This window comes from Heterocephalus glaber, unplaced genomic scaffold (assembly GCF_053883595.1).
Source record: "Heterocephalus glaber isolate CG9 unplaced genomic scaffold, H.glaber_assembly_v1.0 deba00000122, whole genome shotgun sequence".
Lineage (NCBI taxonomy): Eukaryota > Metazoa > Chordata > Mammalia > Rodentia > Bathyergidae > Heterocephalus > Heterocephalus glaber.
Genome location: NW_028258138.1, coordinates 74,402,118 through 74,430,020, shown reverse-complemented (window position 1 = coordinate 74,430,020; position 27,903 = coordinate 74,402,118). Strand labels below are relative to the sequence as shown.

At 40.7% G+C, this 27,903-nt stretch overlaps 1 protein-coding gene across 2 annotated transcripts; it reads left to right on the top strand.

The window, feature by feature from the left end:
* Window positions 1-8: 8 nt before the first annotated feature.
* Window positions 9-26,985, top strand: Ropn1 (rhophilin associated tail protein 1). Of its 2 annotated transcripts, none has more exons than XM_021251281.1 (6): window positions 9-200; window positions 13,893-14,020; window positions 17,263-17,380; window positions 18,592-18,753; window positions 24,734-24,909; window positions 26,901-26,985. In XM_021251281.1, exons 2-6 carry the CDS (start codon window positions 13,905-13,907, stop codon window positions 26,935-26,937), a joined length of 609 nt encoding a protein of 202 aa, XP_021106940.1. In that variant the 5' UTR covers window positions 9-200; window positions 13,893-13,904; the 3' UTR covers window positions 26,938-26,985. The 2 variants fall into 2 exon arrangements, with proteins under 2 accessions (XP_021106940.1, XP_004873685.1); XM_004873628.3 differs by lacking the exon at window positions 26,901-26,985 and adding an exon at window positions 26,248-26,479.
* Window positions 26,986-27,903: the final 918 nt, after the last annotated feature.

Genomic DNA, 27,903 nt, shown 5'->3' with positions numbered 1-27,903 from the left:
GACGTCGTTGAGAGGCCGGGTCGCGCCCGCCGCGCCCGCGCTCCAGTCCCCCCTGGCTGGCACCGCTCTTACCGCCCAGGTCCCGCTGCTCCCCCTCTGCCAAAGGTGCCAGGCCTCGGAGCTTTCCTCACAGCTCCCGTCTGAGGCCAGGCGCGAGGTGTCCTCTGAAGCCAGACAACCAGTTTGGGAGCGAGCCTAAGGTAGCAACTCCAAGGGGATGTGGAGGGAGGGGAGGGAGCTCGCGGACTGTCCCAGAGCGGGCTGGACTGGGGGACCAGGCCCGCCCCAGGGCCCACCTGGATTTCAGAGCTCCCTCTTCCTAGAGCACAGGAAGGACTCCGGGATCTAAAGTAAACATGGTGGGGAGGTGCTTTCTGACCAAATTGTGTGTGCATTTGGTGCCCAGAACTACTATTTTATGACGTCTTACACTGAGAACAGAGATTTGGAAACGGAATCTGAAATCAAAGCCTTCCTGAGGAGCAGACCTGCTTTTTCATGTAACAGGGTTATGACGACGCCTTTGGAGGACCAGCAATATGGCTAGCCATTATAAGCTGACACCAGTCAATCATTTTTACCAGTAGGTACTCAACTCTGAGTTACAGGCACTGGGCGAAGCATTGGAATTCTAGAGTGAGCAAAAACTGACCCATCCTGCCCTTGTCTTTGCAGTCAATGAGGGGAAATGCGTGTTGATTGTAGAATCTTGCAAGTTATGTAAAATTAAAGCTAAGTGCTCCCAAGGAGAGAGTATGGGTGAGAAATGTCCTGAGATGGTATAATGGAACTGACAGCGAGGTCAGGGAAGGCAAGCCCAGTTCTGAGGGAAGAATTAAACTGTGAAAAGTAGGGAGTGCGTTCGAAGCACGACTAATCAGATGTCCAAAACTTACCACCTCCTATTCCAAACCCAAGCAAGAATGTACAGTTGCCTGCCTCTTGGTTCCAAAAGTGTTTATAAACACTTTCTCTGAGATTCTCCAGCCTTTCATTCACGTAACTGGAGGCTCTCATTTCTCTAACTGAAGCCCTGGATAGCCCACACCAATAAAATCTAATGAGAATTTCCAGAAATGAGCCTACAGTTGATATTTGATGAGATCTATATTCTTCAGCACTTAGCAAGTATGTGTTGGCCTGCTGTTCCCCTTTGGGAGGCAAGTAGGTTTCACTTAATAGGAAATTTATTGAATTGTAAGAGTTGATGCCCTAGAATGTATAATTGAAGAAGGCCCACCGAACCTAGAAGCTAAGAATTGAAAAGAACTTTACAAAATGTTGGTATAGTGAGATGTTAATATGGAATGTACCTTTCCCCTTACTTTTTCACGTCTGATGTGGACAAATGGCTCATATGGCCCAAAGGCAGAAAGTTGGATTTTAGTGCCTCTCCACTCAAGGAGTCTATGATTCCAAGTCTTTGTGACTCAAGAGTGCACAGAACTCCTGAGAATAAGGGAACGTAGGAGAAGAATTTTATCTGACCCTCCTTCAAAGGTATCCACATTCTTAATGGCACCACTACCATGTATACAGTCATCCAAGTGTGGAAACTGGGAGTTACTATACACACTTCTCTTCTCATCCTTCTCCACTTTTGTTTACAAAGTCCTGTGGATTCTCTTTCCTAAATACCTGCCTCTTATCTCTCCCTATTTCAATTATCTTCCAAAGCAATGAAGCTCCCAAGATTTGTTCCCCAACTCCACCAAAAGTCTTCTAGACTTATTAACCAAATTCAATAGAGTAGCTGGATACAAGGTCAACACACAAAAATCAATAGCTTTCCTCTACATGAACAACAGACTCACTGAGACAGAAATAGGGCAAATAATTCCTTTCACAATAGCATGCAAAAAACTGAAGTACCTAGGAATCAACCTAACAAAGAAATCAAAGACCTCTTCTCTGAAAACTATAGCACTCTGAAAAGAGAGATTGAAGGTGATATCAGAAAATGGAAAGACATCCCTTGCTCCTGGGTAGGAACGATCAACATGGTGAAAATGGCCATACTTCCAAAACTGCTATATAGAGTCAATGCAATCCCAATTGAAATCCCAGCAACACACTTCACAGACCTTGAGAAAACAATCCAAAAATTCATTTGAAACAAGAAGAGACCCAGAATAGCAAAAGCAATTCTAGGTAACAGAGACATGGCAGGAGGTATCACAACCCTCAACTTGAAACTATACTGCAAAGGTACTGTGATAAAGACAGCATGGTACTGGCAAAGAAACAGACCTGAGGACCAGTAGAACAGATTAGAAGATGTAGAAACAACTCCAGACACACTCAGCCACCTCATCTTTGACAAAGGAGCCAAACACCCTCACTGGAGGAAAGATAGCCTCTTGAATAAATGGTGCTGGAAAAATTGACTTTCAACTTGCCAAAGATTAAAACTAGACCTATATCTCTCACCATGCACTAAACTAAAATCGAAATGGATTAAAGATCTAAATATTAAAATAGAAATGCTGAACGAGCTGGAACAGAGGTTAGGTAGAACTCATGAAGACATTGGTGTAGGAAAAGATTTTATGAACAAAACCTCAGTTGCCTTGCCTGTGAACTAGCACAAACAATCAACAAGTGGGATCTCTTCTTATTAAAAAGCTTCTGCACAGCAAGAGAAACTACCAACAGTGTGAAGAGACAACCCACAGTACGGGAAAAAATTTTCACCAGTGGTTCCCTCAGACAAAGGTCTACTATCTCGAATCTATAAAGAACTTCTAAAAAATCAGACCTCCCAAATTTAAAGACCCAATCCAAAAATGGGCATCTGAAATGAACAGACATTTCTCAGACAAAGAAGTAGAAATAGCAAATAAACATGAACAAATGTTCCACATCACTGGTCATTTGAGAAATGCAAATGAAAACAACACTGAGATTCCACTTCACTCCAGAAAGAATGGCTGCCATCATGAAATCAACCAATAACAAATGCTGGCGGGGCTGTGGGGAAAGAGGAACCCTGCTCCACTGCTGGTGGGAGTGTAGACTGATGCAACCACAGTGGAAATCAGTATGGAGTGATAACTCAAACAACTAGGACTAGAAGCCCCATTTGACCCAGCTATTCCCCTGCTGGGTATCTTCCCCAAAGAATTAAAAGAATCATACACAGTGATATATGGGCACCCATGTTCATAGCAGTACAATTTGTGATAGCTAAAACTTGGAAACAACCCAGATGCCCATCAACTGGAGACTGGATAAAGAAAATGTGGGGTTTTTTTTAATAAAATGGGGTATTACTCAGCCATAAAGAATGAGAAATTAGGGACATTTATAGCTAAATGGATGCACATTGAGGCGACACTCTTAAGTGAAATCAATAGGACACACATGTGTAAATACCAAATAATTTCTCTAGTGTGAGAAAGTGAAAGTGTAAATAAGGACTAAAAGGTATAATAGATAATGTGAAATAGGAAAAAAGGTGCAAAGGGGAAGAGGAAATGGGAGGGATAGGGTAAAAGAAAGAAGGGAATGGAAGTAATATGAGAAAATGAAAAAATGAAAGCAAAGTCTTTGTAAATAGGGAGGGGTGGAGGGGTTGAAGGGAGGGCAGGGGAATGGGGAAAAAATAAGAACCAAAATGGATTATGTAAAGGTGCAAATTTCTAATGATGAATGTCATTATATTGCATACCTTAAATGTACCAATATAATTAATAAAAAAAAGATTTGTTCCCCAAAGAGCTGCCATATTGTCCTAACCATGCTCCCTGCCTGAAGCCTCACCCAACTCGTTTCAGCCCACCCATACCAGTTCCAGTTGATACATATTACAGAGTCCTACAAAGAGAAAGAAATTATCTAATAATTTTAACAGGACAGCTTCAATATAAAAAATTTTTGACAATAATAGGATTGAAGTAATGGAGGACTAGCTAGTAAGATATAAAGTAAACCAGACATGGTGGCACATGCCTGCAATCCCAGTTCTTGAGAGACTAAGGCAGGAAGATTGTGAGTTCAAGGCCAGCATGGGCTATATAGCAACTTTAAGGCTACCCTAGACTACATAGTGATATCTCGAAAACAACAACAAAAATGTAAGGCAAGATTCAAAGAATACAGGAATCACAGAAAAAAAGAGCAAACACTACCCTTGAGATGAATTGAGACCTCTTCCAGAACTCGTTGCAGAAAGCATGGCCACAGTTCACTAGAGGACAGAGAAATTGCAGAGGTGCCAGGCAGGCAGAATCCACATGCTGGGATGCCAGGGAAACCATTTACACAAAAGTGACTCACTAGCAGCACTTTGCTACAAAGCTTTCCAAGAGAAGTGCCAGGGTATATTAGTCAGCTTCCCATCACTATAACCAAATACCTGAAGCAATTAATTTTAAAGAAGAAATGGTTTATTTGGGCTTTTAGTTCCAGCCAAGATCAAGCAGCTCCACTGCTTTGCACCTTTGGTGCTGAGAACACATCATGGTGGGAGTGTGTGGTGTACCATACCACTCACCTCATGAACCAAAGAAGCAAAGTGAAAAGGAGGAGACTGAGGTCCCTCAACTCCCCTCAGACGCACACTCCCAATGATCCAAACATCTCCCACCAGGCCCCATCTCTCAAAGGTTCCACCTCCCAATGGCACCACGCTGAGGACCAACCCTTTCACACACGAACTCTGGGAGTTCCTCATCCAAGCACAGAACACACAGGGCAATCAGCTGTGTTGTGGGCATGTACTACAGCAGTTAGGCACTCATGGGATCATGTACTGCAGCTTCTCCAGAGGTTGGAAAAGCTGTGTGCTGCAGGGTCCTGGCACTGGAGCAATTGTAGGTTCCTGGATCCTAGCAAGAGGGGCCCACTTGAACCAGCAAGATGGATCACTTTCTCCTCCAGTGTCTCTCCTCTTTGAGTGCCGTGTACTGACAAAGCTTAACGTCATGACAGCTGGCAAGGGAGAAACATTTAAAGGTCCTAGGCCTATTTAAACCAAGGCAATGTAGGATGAATTTGGAGCTGAGAGACAATAAATTGATAACTGACTTATCAAGATAACAGCAAAATCTGATTGTGTGACTCTTGTACTAAAATCCTCTAATGGCTCCCTATTGCCTTTAAAAGGCATACCAAGGCATACCAGGCCTTTTATATTCTGGTCTTGGGCGGTATTTTCAGCCTGAGACCCAACCACTCTCCTTTTGTCCATTCTAGCACTCTATAATTACAGTTCCCTGAACTCACTGTGTCTCTGACAGCTCCACACCTTTGTCTAAAGCCTCCTAGACACATGAAATTCCCTCCTTACTCTCACAGTAAATGGATACTTATTGAATACTGACCCCTTACTTGGTGCTATTCTGGAAGCTGAGAATATAGCAATGAACATAGGATTATCTAGGTCTCCATTCAAACATCACCACTCTTTGGAGTATTTTCTGACTCATTTTCCTTCTAAATATATTAGATGTCTCATCTAGGAGTTTTCTTTTGTGCTCCTAAGTCTAGTACAGGCTTCTTAACACATATCATACCCTATTTTAATCACTGGTTTTCCTTTCAATACCTTCCAGTAGCCTGTAAGTTCCCTAAATTCAGGATATGTGGCTTATTTATTTCTGTATCCCAGTATTTAGCACAATTCCAATAAAACACGTAAGGTTTTATTGGATCAATGATTTTCCCAGGGTCACATAATTAGTGAAAGATAGACCCAGGACCAGGGTCTCCTGCCTCACAGACAACAATGCTTCACTAGAGCTTCACCTTGCCTTTTCAGTGTTATGATACACCTATGAAGGTCAGTGGTCCCATGTTTTGTGTTGGAAAAGATTGGTGCAATGTTAAATACCATTGGGAATGGTAATGGAAATAGGAGAGAAAATAGCCCTTGCTTATATTGAAAACTATGGTGCATTCACCCCTCAAAGCCCTTTTTTGGGTATACTTTGAGCTTCTGAATCATAGAAATACTACAATTAAATCAGAAGTACAGAGAATAAGTAAAAGGAATAATGATGATGTAGAGTATTCTAATACTTTACTCTTAAAGGATAAAGATTTTTATATACTTAAAGAAACAAGGCTAAAGTGACCCAGAGTATGTACACTAGGTCTCTAAATCAGAGGAATACATAATATAGCTTTAGGCAGCACACAAGTCAATAAACAAATCATGTCACTGGATCTTGATGTGAACATAAAGGAAATATTTGAAATATAAGCATGGCTACATGAGGCTAAATCAAAAAAGGTAACTGGTCACTTGTTAAGTAATAACCCTGTGAAATTCATGATTTCCAAGAGCTGCTACTGGCACGATATATAAACAAATTTGGGAAATTTGCTAATAACAAAGCCAAAAATTACTCCTCAGAAAAGGACAAGGTCAAATAGGACTGCTCTTAGCAATATTGCTACTGGCACCCAAATGCTGGGTTGGCTTGACCATAGATTTGGCCCAGCTTAGAATTGATCCAGCCTTCTGTGAAATAAAGCTGGAGAAGCAAAGTTAATATGAGTAACACAAATTGTGGAGATTTTGAAAGTCAGACGGGGCATCTTTTCAATGAGAAAAGAAATGAAGATCTAGTAAAGGTCTTTGAGAGATATATAATACCATAAATAGTTAAGTAAATTTACCCAGCAAAACTAAGCCTCAGGGCCAGGGATTTAGCTCAGGGGTGCCTAGCTTGCCTCCTGAGTTTGATCCCTGGTATACAATAAATAAATAAACCCAAAAATCAAAAAAAAAAACCAAAACAACAACAACAAAAAAACTGAGTCTCAATTCCTTAGCACTGGAAAAATTTTAATATTAGAACCTACCTCTCCATAGGTTGTTGTACGGATTAGAAGATACGATGAATGTTCAGCAGCTGTATAGAATACAGTTAAGGAGACAGTGACCATATTTTGGTGACAAAAGATTAGGATATATTCTGACAAACAATTTTTGTTCCATCTGAGGGAGCCAAAAAGTTAACTTTCCATTATGCAAATGGAATTAATTATGCAGGATATTTCAGTGGTTTATGAGTGCATATTTGAAATTCAGGTTATCCTAGACAAAATCCTTGAGTTCCTTATTCAGAGAGAGACAGCATGGTAGATGTGGAAAAAAGCAATGAAATAAACCTTGATTAAGTTTTGATTCAGCTCCATTGTAAACTGTTACCTTGTGCTAACCCCTTAACTCTTTAAATCTCAATTCTCTTATCTGTGAATTGAAGATAATGAACTATAAGTTAATCCTCCTTGTTGTTATTTTTTGAAAGGTATTCCTTTTTATTTTCTTAACTGAAAAAAGAATTTTAAGTCCACCAAGGACATAAATGGGAAATGAAAGACAAAGATAAGCCCCAAATGGATATGTATATCAGATAAGGCAACTGAGAGAACAGAAGAAGTCTGCTTTGGATGCCTTTAAGGGAAAGAACTCTACCACAGGTAGCTGTTGAACAAGACTGCACAAAGGTTGAGAGTTGGTAATTGGAGATTTGGAAGTCATCAGCATAGAGTTTTTGTTAAAGCTGCAAAAACAGGCATTTACCTCTAAATTAGAACCCAGTAGGTTGCAGGAGCTCCAAGTCCTACTTTAGTAAGTATTGAAAAAGGCTTTTCAAATTACAGTGGTACCTCAGTTTACAAACATAATTTGTTTTACAATTTGGGAGAAGATAGTTACATTTGTGTTTGTGTGGGGAAGATGGCTGTGGTCGTGTTTGTCACCCAATGGAAAGTTTGTGAAGGAAAGCAAAATTTTGCCAACGCTTTTGTTTGCAAACCAAACTGTTTGCAAACAGAAGCATTTATGAACTGAGGTATTACTATATTTTTAAAAACACTATAAAGACATCAAAGTACTTAATCACAATTAGGACTAGATTAATGGAAATTCTAGAAGGGTAGAACGCTCTTGAAGGTAAGCTAGTGATCATAGGCCATTTTGTTCCTTTGTGACATTTGCCAGTTTAGGACTGAGGATTCTGCCTGGCCCTTAAAGACAGTCTGCTTTCCAAGAAAAAGAGAGAACAGCGAGGATCTTAGTATTTTGAAGCACTGGCACAACAGTTTAGAAATGTGAAGTGTCCTAAACACATGTTAGTTTTTACACAATGTCTGATATCTAAAAATTACTGGGGTATGCAAAAAAAATGGCTATCAGAAAGGACAGCCACAGGTAGATTCAGTATTGGATTTACTAGTCATTGAATATTTAAAGTAACTATAATAATACTTTCAGGAAAATTGAGGGAAAAAGATGCATAAATGCTTGAAAAAGGAAGAACTTTAGCAGTGTATTTATTTATAAAATCAAATAGATATTCTAGGACACACATTACCATATCTGAAATTAAAAATTTATTGAATATGTTTAATACCTAGAAAGCAGGAGATATGGTGAGTATACTCAAAGACAAGTCCATAGAAAATATCCAAACCAGGGCCGGGGATTTAGCTCAGTCGTTCCGCTGCGTGTCTCACAAGTGCAAGGTCCCGAGTTCAATCCCTGGTACCAAAAAAAGAAAATAGCCACACTGAATCATGAAAGGAACAAAAATAAAATAAATAAAGTGTGTGGTCCAATGTTCAGATCTCAGAAGGTATAAGGACAAAGAGAATGAAAGCAGAGCTCACACTGGGAGAGGAAATGCTCAAGAACTTTCAAATTGATAAAAGATGTCTATGTACAGATCCACAAATCTCAGTGAACCCCAACAAGGGTAAATAAAGATAATTTTATCTGAGCATATCAGCTGCTGAAAATCAAAGATAGGGAAAAATCATAAAAACAGAGAGGAAAAAGGTGTATTACCTCCAGAAGAGCAACAGTAAAACCTTATTTTTAAATAGAAATTGTGGAGACCAGAGGACAACAGGATTATTTCCTTCAAATAATGAAGGGGAAAATGTTGCTATCCTAGAAATTCTAGATTCCATGAATATGTCCTTCAAAAAAGGTAGACAAAACAAATACATTTCAAACAAATGAAAACTGACATATCTTCCCTGAAAAACTCCCATTATAGAAAACATTAGTGTTCTTTAGGTTAAAGGAAAATGTTCCCACAGAGAAGCACTGACCATCAGAAAAGGAGAACATCAGTGATCAGTAGATAAGATAAAATAAGTGGATAAGATAGTTTAATATTGACAGTTTAAAAACTATCATATGTCCACAACAATAAAATATATGTAGAGATAAAATAAATGACAATAATAAAAAGGGTGGGAGGGATATTGAGTTAAATTATTGCAAGGTACTTTCACTATCCAAGAAGTAAAATTAAGTGTAGATTCAGTAAATTAAGGATGGATGTAGTAATCTTTAAAAATAAAGGAATGAATAACTAAAAAAATTAATAGAGGAGAAAAATTAGAATACTTAAAAATAATTGCTTTAAAAGGGCAAGAAAGGAAGAATGAAGGAACAGCTGACACTAAAAACAGAAAGTAAATGGAAAAGAAAACTATATCAATAATTATGTTAAATATAGATGAACTAAATGATCCAAGTGACAGACAAAAATGTTCAGTGCTTTTTAAGGCTATTTACATTTTGAATAAAAGGACATGAAAATTGTGAAAAGATCACAAAACATGTACTTTGCAAAACTTTTTTAAAAAGCTGGCAAACCAAGTCAACTTTAAGGCAAGTTGTAAAGCTAGATATAAAGATGGACATTTCATAATGATGTATCCACTCAATAGGAAGACTTTAAATCTAGATATGCATATGCTTTAAAACAGCTTGAAATTTAATCAGCAAAAACTAAACTGATAGAACTGAAAGAATAGACAAAAACTACCATATAAACCAAAATTTTAACACATCTCTCATCATTACTAATAGAAAAAACAGACCCAAAAGGTAAATGAGGATGGAAAAGATTTGAAGTACATGATTAAGCTTCTTTGATATATAGAGAACATCACACCAAATAACCACAGATTCAGCATTCTTTTCAGGTGCACATGAAACATTCATAAACAATTCATAAACAAAATTCATAAACAATTACTTGAAAAACACAGTATAATTGATAAACCCAGATGGCTGGCCACTGAACATTAGGAAATGCTTCTAACAAGTGACTGAAGAGACAAAAATGAGCAACAGAAACTAAGAAAGACCAGCACAATTAGGACAAACAAGCATTATCCAATGGAACAGAGTGTTTCTTGAGAGAGTTGTCAGGTTTTTGTTTGTTTCTTGTTTGTTTTCACTGCAATAGAAAATCCTAGAAGAGTAAGTGTTACAGAAAACTTCACTAGATTTAGAAGTGGGGAAGATTTGGTGATATTATTTGGTTATTAACATCAAATCTTATAAAAGGTTAAAGGAGGCATCATATAGAGGAAAAATGATGCCAGTTTTTAGGATGTCACTGTTTAACAGTGAAAAATAATTAGATCATTAGAAAGGTAATATGATCAAACACAATTTTTTAAAAGAAGGGCAGACTGTGCCTACTTTATGGAAGACAAAGGTGCCAGAGAGGTGGCAAAGATGGAATTTTCTGGAGAATGTAAAGGGATATAAATGTTTGGTTTTCAGGTCTTGAGCAGGATGAGAACTAAGAGCCCAAGTGATGGAAGAAATATCAGTTACGTTGAGGTTGACAAAGGATGGCAGCATTAATTTGTCTGACCTCATGGAATGCACTACTGAGAGCTTCGAGGATAATAGTTGGGAGGAATGCAGAGAGGCAGTTAAATAAGAAACAGAATTACATGCTGTTGGGGAATGGCAAATATTAGCAGAAAAGCAGGAGTGAAGGAGCCAGACAGAAGTGGTACAAGGTTGTAGTGTACTGGAATGGATGATAGTGTAAAGCTTTTTATAAAGAAAAAATAGAATGTGGCTTAAAGAATAACCTGGGTCAAAATGTAATTGCCAATTAGCTTATGAAGGTATGATCAAAAATACAGTAAATATTTAAATTTTTTAAATGCATTACAGTGAATGATACATTGTCATTAATCCCCTTCCCCCTCACTTCAAATACATCCCATCATCCTTGCCACTGGAAGTCCTCTTTTGTGAATGTTTTTATGAGGTGTGATTAAAAAATAAAGTGAACATTACTACCCAGTGCCATCCAATGGAAAGGCAGGTTTGTAAAAATATCATGATGTATCCTTATCTACCTTATTCGCAAGTTCTGGCCCCATGTGACTTCTATCTTCCCCAAAGTCAAAGTGACCACAAAAGGTAAATATTTTGAATCTATCCAGGACATTGACACAGCCACAGCAGTACAACTAAAGACACTTCAGAAAGTGGCAAGAGTAATGCAAAGCTATATTAAATGTTTAATTTGTTTTGTTTTGTTTTGTTTTTTGATACCGGGGATTAAACTCAGGTCCTTGCACTTGCGCAGCAGGCAGCGAAACCACTGAGCTAAATCCCTGGCCCTTAAATGTTTAATTTGAATAAAATTCTCAAATAAACATTTTAAATAGAAATTAAGCTTACATGTAATGGTTTTATATTATATCAAGTTTTGTGTTGAAATGACCACATACAATTCCTGTTAAAAAATGTTTAATGATGTTCTCTTCAAATTCTTATAGTCACTATCATGGGAAGGTTTGCCTCATAGATGGATCTGCCAAGTTATAGAATGACATTTATTGCTTTTCTTTAATTGATAGAAACTATTCTCACTGTTAACCAGAATTTGGATAATTTGATCTATTCTCTCACTGGGATTCTTATGTCAATGTGAATGGATTTCTAATGCACTTGAACTTTTTCACATCAGAAATTTCCAAGTCATGTGACATGTCAATGTTTTTCTGCTAGTCTTTAGAATAGCAGTTAAATTCCTCATAGGACTGTTCTAAACTTACTTTTTCTTTGAATTCATTAACTTTGTTAGTAAATCTTATCATATTTTCATACATTTTTTGTAACTTTGGTTTGTTTGTTTGTTTGGCAGTACTGGGCTTGAACTTGGGGTCTTTGCACTGATCTAAATCCCCAGCACTCTTTACCCTCTTTTGTTTCAACAGTAGTTGAAACTTTTGTCGTGGTGTAGGGAGCCTCATTATTCCTAGTAGTGATTTGCCATCAAGTCTCTTTTGTCTGGTATTAATGTGTCCACATCTTTTTGTTATTTGCTTATATAGAGATATTTTATCTTCATTTTTCTGTGCCTTTGCTTTTTCAGATGCGACTATACATGGATTTTTAAAAACACAATCTAATAACTTCTGTATTTTAACTGACACATTTAGAACCATTTCTTCTCTTCCTCCTCCTCCTTCTTTTTCCTTTTGCAATACTAGGGACTAAATCCAGGGAGCGCCAAGCTACACCCCCAGATCTCCACCCACCCTGCCTTTTAAAAAATTTTGAAACAGAGTCATTAAATTGACCAGGCTTGGTTCAAACTTGCAATCCTTCTGCCTCTGTCTCCTGAATAGCTGAGATTACAAGTATGCACCCGCCTAAAACCATTTTTTTTTTTCTGGTACCAGGGATCAAACTCAGGTCCTCGCGCTTGCAAGACAGGTGGTGGAACCACTGAGCTAAATCCCCGGCCCCACCATTTCTTTTTATTATGATCAATATGTATGGATTAATTTCTATTATGTTATTTTCCCACTTTTCCTATGCTTCTTTCCCTTCACTTTTTGCCTTATTTTAGATTGATCAAGGGTTTTTTCAGGGTGCAAATGTGTGTGTGTTTAAATTTCATTTCTCTATAGGTTTGGTGGTTATATAACTTTTATAACATCCTGTAAAATTCAAGTGTGCATAAAATTTATGCATACTTGACTTTTTATAAAATCTAAAATGAATCATCTTTATCCTCTCTTCTTCCAAATAGTAGAACATAAATAAAACAAAAGGTAATAGAACACCATTAACCTAAGATCACTTTAGCTTCTTGTCTTAGGATTTCCTAAGGAGGCACTTCATCTCAAAGTTTCAAGTTCTTGCCATCTACTTTTGTCTCCATTTCAACCCTAATTTAGTCATTTGCTTACCACTCTGGATTCTGCCTTACTTTATTTGGCACTTGAAGAGTTCTCTCATTTTATTGCAAGTTCAGCCAGACAATTTGAAAGGTATGTTTACTGAGATTTTTCTGTTGTCTAGGTGCAGTATTGTCAGCAGTCTATCCTTTCCTCTAATAAAAATGGACAAACTCATTTAATCTGTTTTTGCTTTGTGCATGGAATTGTATACCATCTACAAATTTTCATGATTTCTTTCAATATGTCCTAGAACTTCTTGTGTGAAAATGTTTTTTTTTTCTCTCTTACAATTAGAGTATATCAAAACATGCAGCCGGGGATTTAGCTCAGTGGTACCACAGCCTGCCTTGAAAGCACAAGGTCCTGAGTTCAATCCCCAGTACCAAAACAAAACAACCCCTCCCCCCAAAAAATGCAAGTATAAAAAGACTTGACCAACAAACGACTGTTTAAGAATTATTTTTAATTTAAAAAGGAATTATTTTTATTTAGAAATAACCTAATGTCAAGTCATAGAGGATTCACAGAACAAATTTTGCTACAACTCCTATCCAGCTAATAAGAATTAAAGCAACGTGGAAAGATGCCCAGAATGAGTTGTTGAGTAAATAGGCTGTTTTGTGTAATCTCACTTCCCCTTTACACATATATTGAAAAAAATTGGAAGAAGACATCCATTATTTGGGGGTGATATCACAGGGATTTTTTTTTACTTCTATTGATCTCTACTTTTTAATGTTCTGTATACATTTTTATCTAAAGGACAAAAGCATTTACAACAAAGAGCATCCGTGGTGTGGGTTAGTGGTGTCCCCAAAAATGAAAGTGTCAGAGGCTGGGTGACATCCTGTTCAGGATTGCTGTCATCTTCTGATTCAGAGTCTCATTTTATTGTATTTTTTTTTTCCTGCCCACAGGTCAAGCAATCAATGCCTGTGATGGACAGGCAAGTCTGCATCCCCCCGGAGCTGCCGGAACTGCTCAAGCAGTTCACCAAAGCCGCCATCCGGATGCAGCCCCAGGACCTCATCCAGTGGGGTGTCGAGTACGTGTCCCTTTCCCACCTCCTGAGCCCTCGAAGGGCAGGCTACAGACTGGTAGTCTGAGCTGAGTAGCATAATCTTTGTGATTTTGTTCAGCTCTCTTGTTGCTTCATGCTTTAAAATTCACACATAAATCCATCAAACTGAGGACGGGATGCCCTCCCTTAAGCAAGCCAAACTAAGAGACAGGATGCCAGGGCCATAAGACAAATGTCCGGGACAAACAACAAGAGTTAGATTACCAGGACACTCCAGCACACCCCCACCCACCCCATCCCTGCCTCTGTCTGTGTGTTTCAGTGCAAAGAGGGCCCTGGGGATCTGGGCTGCAATTTAACTTGCCTTTCCTTGGTTTAAATTTAGACCTCCTTCTCCTGTCTCACCGCTAGATGGCAGCGGTGCATCTGGGGGAGCCGGCGCTAGCCCGCGAGTGGGAGGGGTGGTATCCCTCCAGGCTGGCTCCCTCCTTCCTGAGACACCTTCCTCCAAGGCTTGTGAAACTCACCCTTACCCCCGACCAAAGACACTATGTATCTTGTCTTTAGGAAAATTATTTTTTTCAAGTGTTTCTTTGAACGGATCTGCTCTCTTAACAAAAAGATATGCACAGTCACATGGGATTCTGGAGGAGGAGGCAGAGGAACGAGGGGCTCAGGCCTGGCTATAGATAGCATTCCAGGAGCACAGGGGTCCCCTTTCCCAGAGCCCCTAGAGGCTGCTCAGTCGGTGGAGCTGGCACAATAGCTGCTGCCTGCACCAAAGCAGATGTACACAGAAAGTCTCTCAGCTATGAAATTGCTTCTTAGACAAACTCGCTGCTTAGACAGTGGGCAACCGGGGCTGCAGGCAGGAGGTGGGAGCTAAGTAGACCTGCTGGGCCTTTCAGAGGCTGTTTTTACTGCTGGATGATTGCCTCCTTAGTAGTGCTGCAGGGGGATGGGAGGGAGGGCGCTGGGAAGGAGGAGCCTGAGGCTTGGGGAAGGGACCCTGTCCTCAGGCTGAACAGGGCGTGGGCGTGTGCAGCAGATGGGGCAGGGTGCTCTGAACTCCTTTCAGAAGTCACAGAACGCTGTTCCAAGAGGGCTTTCCCGAGTCTCAGGGCCAGGGCTCAGGCTCCTGGGTTGCAGGAGGCGGCTTTTAGAATGGACGGAGAGTAAGCCGGTGGTGCCCGTAGAAACAGATGTAAGTGGATCTCCTTGGCCTAGTAATGAATCCTGTTTGGTTTTCCAATCTAAATTTTATATATTATCTCTAAGATTGGACTTTAGTGTCCGAAGACTAATTTCTTTTGGCATAATCAGGCAGACTTTGTTTTATACTACACAATAGTTCAAAACTCCATTTTGTTTTCTTGTGCTATTATATTATAGTAAGAAAAATGACATTTCTTGATACTGTCCTTGACATTTATAGGAGAAAGCATTCCACTGTTGTTGCCTTGTTTGTTCTCATATTGTGTGATGTGCTATAAATTTTGTAGGCACTTGTGAAAAATCAGTTTGTATTGTAACTACAGTGAAAAAAAGTATTACCCAAGAGCACTCTCCATCCTACTCTGACATGAAAACCATTTACCAGATCATTTATGTGACTTACAAACTTACAGCATTTTAGAAGATAAAACTTTGCAAAGTACTTCCAAGACAAAGTATGTAATTCATCACAAGCAAAAATTTTCCCACATATGTGCTGTCAACGAAGAAGCTACCTACCAGGCAGCAGCAGGACATACATTTATTTGTACTGTAATAGGCATGTGTGACAACACAAATTTGCTACATTTATAACCATGAAATTGTTCACTTGCAAATGCAACTCAATATCCCAAAGTACTAACTCCATGACTATAGTTTCATTTCTATGTTCTCTAACCAGTTCTACTAAAAAGTCCAAAGATGTTTGGAGAGTACTGAGTGTCACTCTCTACCTGGAAAGTCGCCTCTGTAGAATGAGCTGCTGTGATGTGGCTGGTGTCTCCCAAATCTAGTTGTAAAGCCTGAGGTCCATATGGCACTCCAGTTGTCACTGAACCCACACCTACCCCAAAACTGATCTGTCTGGACTGTTCTCATATTGTTAAAGGTGCATTTTAACAAGCAAGTCCCCAAGAGGGGACAGAAAGGTACTGTTTCAATTCACGTAGCGTAGGTCCAATTGCTCATATCTTAGAAGCAACCAGTGGTTAGCTCCATCGTGTGGCTTCATCCTAAAATATGCTTTCATAAAATTCCCTCTATATTCTTTTACTACTGTCTGGATCTGGAGAAAGTGATGCAGAGAAAGGCAGAAGTCTGTGACTCTGGAGAGTTGGTGTGAAGACTTCAGATGGAGAGCAGACCCTGCCATACAGCATGGGCGACACACATGTGAATGGCTTGCACCCTTCCCAGCAGCAGACAGCCCCTTCCATCTCATACCAATCCTGCATAGGCCTTGGTCTGTTCTCCACATTGCTCATGACAGAATCCACTCCACAAAGCAATGAGGAGCAGGCATAGTTTACTGACAATTTGAAAGAGAAGGGTTTTGCTTCATCTGCACCACATAAAGTCTTTTCACACTGCTTGGCCTCCTCGGTGTCCATTAGAGCCCTGGTGGCCTGCGCTGTCCTCCTTGTTGGAGCTCAGGCCTCACCACCTCCAGCCAGAAACCCTGCCTCACTCCTGGGGCTCTTCATGCTCTCTTCCCTGTTTCAGGTGAGTCACTTCAATTCCCTTTCAGCTTCTCGTCCCCCTCCCCACCGCCCACTGCCTAATACTAAATACATACATACATATGTATACAGCCATATATATATATATATATATATATATATATATATTCTCCTAGGAGTTTTGTTTCTCCTTGTGTATGTATGTATTTGTATGTATGTGTGTGTGTGTGTGTGTATATATATATATATATATATATATATATAAAACATTTAGGAGGGATGGCTGGGAAAGAATGATCTGACTTACTATGCCCCAGGAAGTTGAATGCCAAACTTTTGTTGGTTATTCTGCATCTTAGAGAGGAAAAAGTCTTTTTATTTCCTATGTATTCACCATTCCTTAAGTGGAAAGTAACACAATCAGGATTTCCCCACATGCAAATGAGCTAAACATGGTGTCTTAAAAACTAACTCATAAATGTTCTTTCTTCTACCTCCTTCCTTCAAAAAAGGAAAGGGAACTCCTAAAGCAGCCACAGGCCACAGGAGCGATGGACACTTCCCCAACCCTGCTGCCTTCTCTTCCTGCAGGTACTTTGAGGCTATAGCTCGAGGAGAGACTCCTCCAATGAGAGAGCAGTCTGAGCGAGTCGCCTTGTCCAACTGGACAGAACTGACGCCGGAGCTGTTAAAGATCCTGCATTCTCAGGTGAAGTTCTCACAGCAGCACTGAGGGGAATATGGGGCAGTGTTGATGTGGGTACAGACAAAGGCCACCTGTCCCCCTGCCAGTCGGCTGGCCACTGAACACTACCTGACATTCATTCAACCCTGACCAAAAGCCAGGCTTTCCTTAGAATAGGATGGAGGCTGAGCTGTCGTGGGTTTCCCACAGGTCCCCCTGAAGCTGGCAGAATGTCAGAGGCTCAGTGTAAAACTAGCCCTTTCTCTCCTGAGAAGTCTAGGACAGCAGTTTCTCAACAACGTCTCTCTGATGGACTGAGACCATGACATGTGGCCAATCTCAGTTTGGACAGGGGCAGATTGTAGCTTCCTATATTCAGATGTAGCCTAGCTTTTAGGGGAATCCATGACTCTCTCTCTCCAGCTACAGTATCCTGGGACTTGCCCAGTGAATGGAAGAGGAAAGAAGCATGAGAAAGTTTGTGGTTTGGCCAATTCCCAGGAAATGTGGGTGAACACCACCATTCTCTGCCTTAGGCTCTGCAACAGAGAGGTCTGTGGTGATTCGGGATTGACTTGGCAACTAAGTCCCAAAGGCTTAGCGACTCATCAGAATCAGAGGGTCAGCAAAGGTGCTGGGCACTGCACGGGAGCATCTGTTCCCTCATTGAATTGTTGGCCAGTGACCAGCCATCCACTCCTGTTTTCTTTTAACCGTTAAAGTGTCTAAGGTGAAGCAATATTAGACATCCAGGCTAAGGCCCTGTGGGTCCCATTCCCGGGAAAACAGGAAGGATGCACTCAAGGTCTTGTACTAAGAACCCAGTGGAGTCTAGAAGCAATATCTTGTTCATACTTCTCCACTAATTAGTGGTCTCAGGCAAGTCTTCTGGCTGTTGGTTTTGTTTTCAACTGTCCTATCTGCTAAACAGGGAAGGGAAAACACAGGAATAAAGCACAATGCAAACACATTGGAAAACAATTAAAATGAAATGTAAATGTATACCTTTCCCATAATTCTGACATCTGGAGCTAAAAAATGTTAGACTGTGTCTCAGCAAGCTCTTCACTGAGCCCTGAAAAAGAACTGGGAAACAGGGTCCTCTGGCCTCCCTCATACCTCCCCCTGCTCCTGTGCATGTGCTGGAGAACCCAGGCTCAGCATGGGAGCTGCTTCTCATTGCATCCCTCTTTCGCTCCCTCATCCTCTCTGTTGTGTCTGACCCTGCCCTGCAGGTTGCTGGCAGACTGATCATCCATGCAGATGAGTTGGCCCAGATGTGGAAGGTGCTGAATCTCCCAACAGATCTGTTTAATAGCTTGATGAATGTGGGTCGCTTCACAGAAGAGATTGAATGGCTGAAGTTTTTAGCCCTTGCTTGCAGCTCGCTTGGAGTTGTAAGTTTGCTTTTTTCTTTCCTTCTTTTTTTTTTTCTTTCTTTTGTTTTTTTTCTTAAAGGAAAAGCTTTCTCTGGGCCTAGAAGGACAGTCCATCTACATACACTGCTGCTCCAGGGCTGATCATGAGCATGTCTCTTGTCTTCCACTCTCAGAATCAGGTCATTTCTGTGCTTGTCAGCAGGTCACAGAAGCTAGAAGAGAGGGGCAGAACTACTGTTAGGCTCTGGGGAGCATTAGCCAAAGCATGGCTTTTTGATTACTTATTAATTTCAATCATTACCTTCATATTTATTTTCACTCCCTCCCTTCATTCATAATTCGTAAAGATAAGAGTCAGCTGTGGAATAAAACTTGATTACTTGTGGGTTCCAGACACCTAGAAGACCACCGCTATAGACTTTTAGAAAGGAATGCAGCCTTACAGAAAACTAGCATCAGATAAACATAATTGTGCACAAAAAGTCAGAGCCTATCTCTAAGCAAGAAAAGAGAGAAGAGACTATTTCTAGAATTACAGTCATGACATCACCATAAATGGAGGGTGTTCATACAAATTCATGCCTTTTCCAAATTTGACTTGTTTACCAAAAAGGAAAGCCATTTTCCTGTTTTGAAGCAAAAGATGCTGAAAGCAGTTTTTATATACATTGCAAGCTGAAGAATCTTATCTGTAGATTCACTCTTGTTAAGTACTGTTATAACTTCAAGGGAAATGAATCAGAAATGTGATTTTTTAAATCCCGGAAATAACACAAGTTTAAGAATTAAATCATTGCCTATGCTCAAATGAAATGGTATGAAAGATACTTTTAATTGTTCAGCATATCTAAACACGATCTTTTCTTTCTTCTCAAATATGCTTGAAACATGTATCTGACATTTTTATTTCTGAGTAAATTTAGCAAAAATAATCTAGTCCAATTTTTCCTATGGATTTCCTCTGCAATCTTCATCATAATCACCTCTTTAGAAAGAAGGAAAGCAGAGACTTTGTGGTTGGATTTTTTTGTGTGTGTGGTTGGATTTTTTCTTCCTTGTCCTTTATAGCAATATTGTATAATAAATGAATTTCTGACTCCAAAGAGGAGAGGAAGTTGGAGTGGAGCAAGGCAAATGAGTTGTCCACCAGGACTGATCTCACTTTCTGTGGAAAACCCCCAAGGACCGGGAGAAACCACAAAGGGAAAATTTAAATAATTGGTAGATCTTATTAAATTCTTACAGGGCTACAAATTTGTTCACCCCACATTCAGAGATGGTTGGAGGACATGCACCTTCTTATTTTCCCTGTGGTTATTTCTGATCTTCATGACCTATCACATTCACAAGAGATGGGGTAAAAGAAATAAGTAGATTCCATCCGATTCAGGAATTCAATCTGATGCAGCCACTGAAACAGCCCACAGGAGAATTGCCCTGTCTCCCCAAGTGTGCCTCCCCTCTCTCCTCTCCAAGGTGGCTATTGGGTGTTCAGGCAAAGGAGTGATCTAGGACCTCGGTGTGGCCAAGTGAAAGGATCTCTACCACCTTTGGTCTTCTCCAGCCCCTCTGGTCTCCATGGCAGTGTGGCCACCTGTTTAGCCACTCACTGGCTGCTTGCAGTTTAAACCTTGGTGTCTCTGGGATTGGTCACAGCACGCGGTGCACCTCCCAGGGCTCCTCTCAGCTTGCAGTGATACTGAGGAGCCCTGGGGTCTCTGCTATGCTGTTCACATCTGCTGGCTTTGGTGTCTCCTTCATAGCCCTTGCCACTTGTGAGATGTCTGAGTTATCCCATCCCCATGCCTCACAGTGGTCAAGAGTGTGGAAGGCCACAGCACACCCTTCCCTGAGCTTGGCACACTGCGCAGCAGCTAATTTTCCTCTTTCATGCCTGCCTCCCAAATTGGGAGGGGAAGCCATGCGGTGAAATCTTTCCTTCCTTCCTTTCTTCCTTCCGCTATCTCTGCCTCCTACCCTTCCTTTTTTCTTGCTCTTCTTTTCTCTTCTCTTCACCCCCTTCCCCTTTTTCCCTTCTTCTTTTTCCTCTTCTGACAGGGCCTTTTGTAATTGCTAAGTTGCCCAGGCTAAACTTGAACTTGAAGTCCTCCTGCCTGAGCCTCCCAGAGTGCTAGAATTATTGGCATGCACCACCACATCTGGCTGATCTGCAACTTTCTGCTTCCCTTCTAAAACTGGAGGTTGTGTTGCCCTGAGATTCTCTTACTTCTAACAGGCTGTGATTCTGTTCTCCCTTCTCTGCTTCCAACAAGATGGCCTCACGCCTACCTTGGATAAGAGTGAACCCCTCTAATTCTGAGAGATCCTGAGATAGCTGACTTTGCCCCTTGCCATCCCTGTCAAAGAACATGCACAGGGGAGTCAGCCTGAAGGTCTAGTCTGTAAATAAAGGGTACCCTGTGAATCCAGAAGCCAGTGCCCTTAGACCTGTGGTGGCAAATCTATGATATGTTTGCCACAGCAAGCAGGCAGAGCCCTCTCTGCGATGACATCATGAGTTGTATGAGTTGTCTTTTCTAAACTGAAACCTCAGTATTCAGGTTTAATTGCAATGCTGGCACTTTACAATAAATAAGTGGGTTTGGGGTTGCAATTTGGGCACTCAGTCTCTAAAAGGTTCACCATCACTGCCTCATACCTTTGGCATCATGTTGGTGGTTAGTGGGAAATTAGGTATGGGGTTGTCAGTGATATGGTCTAACAGCTTATGTCCCTTACAAATTCATATGTTGAAAACTGACTCCCAAGATATGATATTAGGCAATGAGGCCTTTGGTCGTGAGTGTGCAGCCCTCAGGAATAGGACTTGTTCCTATAGAAGAGAGAACCTGTTTATTGCTTCTGCCATGTAAGGACACAGTGAAAAGAAACTATTTTTGAGGATTAGGCCTTGCCAGAAGCCAGATCTGCTGGTACCTTGATCTTGGACTTCCCGGCTCCCAGAACAGTGACAGTACATTTCTGCTGTTTATAAATTACTCGTTCTAATATATTTTGTTACAGACTAAGGCAGTCAGGATGCCACCATCTAAGGCAGTCCTGAATTCTAGTTAATCTATATGGTCTTAGAGACAAGCCCAGGATTTCCTGGCAAACATGACCTTTGTGCTGTCTAGAAAAACAGTTTGCTCCCAGTAGAAATTCTAATGGCAGAATTTTCACTTAAATTGCTAACGAGGAAGTCAACTCCAGTGTCAAGCTCTCTTGCTCTGACACAAATGGTTCCAAATGCTGCAGCAGGCAGAGCTGTGTCCCTTTTCTCTCTCAGAACTCCCTCCTCCAGGCTGGACCGTGCCACCTCCTGCTCCATGGAGACTAATTATGAAAAGGAAGAGTTCGAGGGTCAATGAGGAGCAAAATGGAGGATAGTATGGGAAGTAGGAAAAACATGTTCAAATGGGAAGGGAACGGGAGGGAAAAGTGATTAAAAAAAAAAGAATCAAAGAAAAAAATGGGAAACGAAGCTTCTGTAAATGGGGAGGGGAAGAAGGGTTGAAGGGAGGAGAGAGGAATGCAAAACAGAGAATTAAGATATATTATGTTCAGGCATACATTTCCTATGATGACTGTGATCATTATGTATGGCAAATATATACTAATTTTTAAAATATTGTACTTATAAACAATAATAATGCATTGTACTCTTAAAAAACGACAAAAGAAAAGAAGTTGAATACAAAATATAAAAAGGAAGAGCAGATAGACTTATATTTTGTGTAGGGAACAGATCAGATAGACTTATATTTTGTTAGCAGGCAATGCATCTTTTGAAGATTTCACATCTGGGTTTAAAGATGAGACACGCCAGATGCTTAGAGTTACCTCTGTGAAGTGGATCTCCATGTATGCAAGAGGATAAAGATCTCTACTTTAGATTTATTAAATCTTTAAAAACATTTAAAATCTTATGAAGACTTTAGAATTGAAGGCTTGTTGTTTGAATAATCAGTGAATGATGGTACCTGGGGTTGAAAGCACCTGCTGCATACAGTCTGCAAGGGCTACCTCACAAAGCACCACACACTGGGTGGCTTAACCAACAACCACTTACTGTCTGACAGTTCTGGGGAGGGGGGCGTTGAGATCAAGGTGTCAACAGGGCTCATTTCTCTCCCACTGTGTCCCTCTGTGCCCCTGTATTTGGGTCTCACTCTGACCCCATCTCCTTTTCTTATAAGCACACCAGTCATATGGATCAGAGCTCACCCTAATGACCTCATTTTAACTTCATTAGCTTTTCAGAGGTCTCTCTCCAAGTAGAATCATACCCTCAGGTTTTGGAGTTTGGGGCTTCAACATATAAACTTGGAGGGGCAGGTTAGCCCATAACAGCACTCCAAGTCTGAGGATGATAGAGCAAAGAAAGTAGGGGTACAGGGCGATTTTAGGGAAGTAGAGAGCATGAGCTGTGGACAGAAATTATGAAGTTCAGCACACACACTTAGCCTGCAGCTGTACCCAAACCATCCTCATGCTAACCTCATCTCACACTCCTGCCTGCCCAGCCATTGACAGCCTCCTGTGTGGCCCCCCACCCATGCCCTTCAGACCAGGAAGAAGGGCCTGGGAGGATGCTTCACATAGCACTTCTCCTTGCTTCCATGGGAGAATGCTACAGGCTGGGGAGAGTAAATGCAAGTGGGCTGCTGCAAACCCCATTGCTTTGACATCATGTGGTTTGTTATTTTTAAATTATTGTACCCTGGAGATTCTATTTCTTAACATATGTTTGTTAAATGGAAATAAAATTTAAATATTAACTTATTTAAAACTAATACTAATTAACACAAATATGATTTACCATTGCCATCAAGTAAAACTATCACTCCAGGAAGATGGGCCAAGTTTATTTTCACCCTCATATGTCTCCTGACATGCAGACTTAGACTCTGAGTGACAGCCACCACCATTAAAGAAGGACCTAGACACTCCATATCCAGGGAGAGGGTGAGAGCAGAACAGCAACACCAACTGCCAGGGAAAAGCAGTTCTCCTTTGCCCGGTTGTGTGGGAAGACATAGCAGCTGCCAGTTGTTCACTGATAACTTAGTTCATCACTCAAGACTAACTTTTCACTGACCCCCGCAGTGTGTGTAAGGAATCTGTACCTCATCAGTTTCAGTAAACCACCACAAAGTATGTGCTAACCTGCCCTTGCTAATTCAGGACTAAACAGCCTTTCCCTTAAATCATTCCTTTCTTTTTATCCCATCATTTCATAACTCTTTTCACTCATGAAGTGTATGCAAAAGCCAGATGTATTTAAAGACATGGGATCAGTTCTGAACACATACTTACACATACTGTAAGGAGCATTTGGTTCTGTAGCAACTCTTCTAACAAAACTTCTGGCACTCATCATCTGGTAATTTCCCCCTGACAACACCAGGGTTAGTATTATGTAATTCAAAGTATGAGATGGTTCTACTTAAATAGATCCATAAGTTTAAGAAAAATGAGTCAATCCTGATGTTCAGGGTCACCTTCCAGCATCTAGGACTCCCCTTCCTAGGGACATTACGCTTCTCCTAACTTCTTCCCCTCTTCTGTGGCATTGTTCCAAGTATCTTCCTGGATTACGGCTACCTGAATTACCTTAGCCCTTTACAGATAAAAATCAGAAGGCAATAATAAGCAAAAACAATTCTAATCCTATGGAATGTAAAACCAATTCCCCACCTGTAGTGAGGTTATTCTAAGTAACAAATATATTAACGTATACAGCAGTACATAAATTTAATTCTTTGAAAGTAGCCCTCCAATAAAGAAAGGAAAGAAAAAAGAAAGATATCTAGCAGTAGTAATGTTTTCAGAATGAATTGACATTTGAGTGTAAAAATGTCAAACTTTCTAGATTCTTAAATCATTACCACTTTATTTTATGACAGCAATATTTTGTTTACTTATATCTGAATTGATCTCAGGAATCTAGCCTGGAAGAGTGACTTTCTCCTCATTTTATCTTCCTGTTTTATAGACCATTGCCAAAACTCTCAAGATAATATGTGAAGTTTTATCCTGCGACCATGCTGGTGGGCCTCCCCGGATCCCCTTCAGCACTTTTCAGTTTCTCTACACGTATATAGCTGAAGTGGATGGGGAGATCTCTGCGTCCCACGTCAGCAGAATGCTAAACTACATTGAACATGAAGTGTAAGTAAACCTTTACCAGTCGGGAGTGACGGTACACTGGTAAAAATAATCTAACAGGCCAAGCTAGAGTGAGGCTATGACACTTGGCCCCAACTTACAGTGGCTTGATTGCACACCATCAGTTTCAGTACAATGGTGCGAAAGCACTACTATTTAGTAGAAAGTAACTTTGGATTTTGAATGTTGATCATTGCCTGGGCTGGCAATGTAAGTACAATAACTTGGATAGTAAGATGTGAGCTGTAGCTCTCAGTCAGCCAGCCTTATGATCTTGGTGGAAAACAGCCAGTTCTCTTCAGTGTACGCATTGCTAAGCTATGATGTCCAGTAGCTTAGGTGTATAAATGCATTTTTGAAGCCAGGATGGTGGTGCACTCCCGGAATCCCAGCTACTCAGGAGGCTGAGGCAGGACAGTCACAAGTTTGAGGGCAGCCTTGGAAACTTAGTAAGATTCAGTATCAAAATAAAAAATAAAATGGGCGGGGGATGCAACTCAGTGGTAGAGCACCCCTGGGTTCAATCCTTGGTAAGGCTAAATTTTTTTAAAATGCATTTTCAGGGGCCGGAGATTTAGCTCAGTGGTTCCGGCGCCTGCCTCGAAAGTGCAAGGTCCAGAGTTTGATCCCCAGCACCAAAAAAAAAATGCATTTTCAACTTATGCTATTTTCAACTTACGATAGGTTTATTGGGACATAATCCCATAGTAAATCAAGCAGCACGTGTATATCATACTGTTCTGGGAACACAGAATTAATTGTGAGACACATGAAATATGATCTGAAGGCCTGCCATGGTGGTGCATGCCTGTAATTCCAGCACTTGAGAAGCTGAGGCAGGAGGATAGCATGAGTTCAAGGCCAACCTGCGCTACATAGGGAGTTCAAAGCCAGCCTGAACTGCACAGCAAGACCCTGTCTCAAGAAAAAAAAAAAGATCTGAAGAAAATGAAGGGCAAAGGAAAGGATGGTATAGATAAGACGGTGATTCTCAGAAGGCTGAGGCTAGCAGCAGTAGGAGCAGCGACACCTGGGAAAATGTCAGAGATGCAGAATCCCAGACTGCACCTTGGACCTGCTGAATCAGAGACTTTGGGTGTGGGGTCCAGAAGTCTGTGCCATAGCAAGACCTCCAGGTGCTTCTGGCTCCAGCGGGTTTGAGCATGGAAAAGGAAGGAGAAGAAGGAGGGGGTGGGGATGGGGTCCAGGCAGTCAACAGATAAGGAGAAAAGGTGAGGGGGCAGGAACAGCAGCAGAATTAATTTGGAGGGAATCATTTATATATTATCATTCTTAAGATTGTTAGATGAACTATTCCCAAATATCTATTTTCCCAACCAGAATTGGTCCTGATGGTTTAATCAAGGTGAATGACTTTACCCAAAACCCCAGGGTTCAGCTGGAATAAAAGTGCAATCAATTTTGGCAATTGTAAAGGAAGATACAGAGATGATTGTGCTTCAGAGTGGCTGAACCCGACACACCATCCAAAGTCAATTTTCTTGTCCAACTGGTACACACTAATAAACATATGAAATCAGAAATGTGTGGGATTGAGATGTAAAATTGTCGGAACTAAACACCTGTGTTACCAAGATATTAGTATTCTTCCCATGTGAATACTGAGTAAAAGTGGCTAACAGAACCTGAACTGAAAACATATCTCAACCCAAAGCCAGACTGGACCGTTACATTTTAAAAGGAACAATGTGACCCAGACACAGTTTTGATGTGTTGTGATTGTTTGGGGGTAATTTAGATGATTATCTTTTACATGGTCAATCAAGTTTTCACCAATTCATTGCTCCTTTTTTTGGTACTACTGTCATTCATTCCTTCACCTTCTCATAAATATTTATTGAGGTTAGCCATGTGCCAAGAATAGGGTTGCCAGATATAATACAAGACAGCCAGCTGAATTTGCATTTCAGATAAATGACAAAACTTTTCATGATTTGTTTCTTTATTTATTTTCCTAAACCTGACAACTCTAGCCTGGAACTAGGCTGGTTTCTGGACATATACAAATAAATCATATATGAATTCTGCCCTCAAGACCATCCAGATTTGTCTTTCTTGAAGTAAGCAGACGAGGCGAACAGACTGTGACTGTTGTTCTAACTCTGGGTGTGCCAAGTCACTAGGTCAGTCCCTTCTACCTGTTATATTACTTCCTCAAAAAAGTTGTTTTTTCTAAGAACTCAGATTAGCTTGGATGTATATATCTACACTCACTGAGGAGCAATTTGTCTATTCGTGTGTAAAAGTAAAAGGTGACTGTGATGGGAAGTCACCATGGGCCCTCGATTTCTACCTACAGTGAAACAATGAAAGGGGCTGAAACAAAGTCTTTACCTGAATCACTGGGCCACACCTGCAGTGGGTGGGCAACACATAATCCTGCCTTCCCAGCCATTGTGGCCCATCCTTTATCCCTTCTGTGACTTATGACTGTTTGAAAGGCTGAAACACTGCAGGTGAAATCTGGCACTGTAATTCATTGGGATGAGAGAATGAATGAAAGCTTAATCTGCCTCAGTTTCTTGGTGTATCAATTTCTCTTTACTATGACTAAAAATTAAAATGATCTTGCCTGGGAGTAGGGATTAAACCAGGGCAGAGGAGGCAGCTCAAATTTGGAAGACCCTAAAATAACAAATTAAGTTCCTAAACATAACAAAAGTGAAAGGATCCTTCCTACTTTTGGGAAGCCAGATTGAAATCAGAAACAATCTCTGTAGCTCTAAATGAATGAAGCTAATAAAATTACAGCCATCGAAGTGTGTACTGAGTTCAGATATGAAGTTATTGATAATACTGCAGCCATCAGTTGAGACTAAGCATAAGTGTTTATCTTCTAAGCCAACAGTTCGCTCCCCATGGCAATGTTTCCTGTAAGCTATTAATATTACTAAGTCATAGGTATTTACTAGAATCACAGTCTCCACATCACGTCTACCAAATCAACCTGCTTCGGTAGTCACTTCAGGGTGGAAA

Coding starts and splice junctions, on each gene's coding strand:
- Ropn1 (XM_004873628.3), top strand. CDS start 13,905: ATGCCTGTGATGGACAGGCAAGTCTGCATCCCCCCGGAGCTGCCGGAA. Junction 14,021..17,262: donor CTCATCCAGTGGGGTGTCGA/GTACGTGTCCCT, acceptor CTCTTCCTGCAG/GTACTTTGAGGCTATAGCTC. Junction 17,381..18,591: donor TAAAGATCCTGCATTCTCAG/GTGAAGTTCTCA, acceptor CCTGCCCTGCAG/GTTGCTGGCAGACTGATCAT.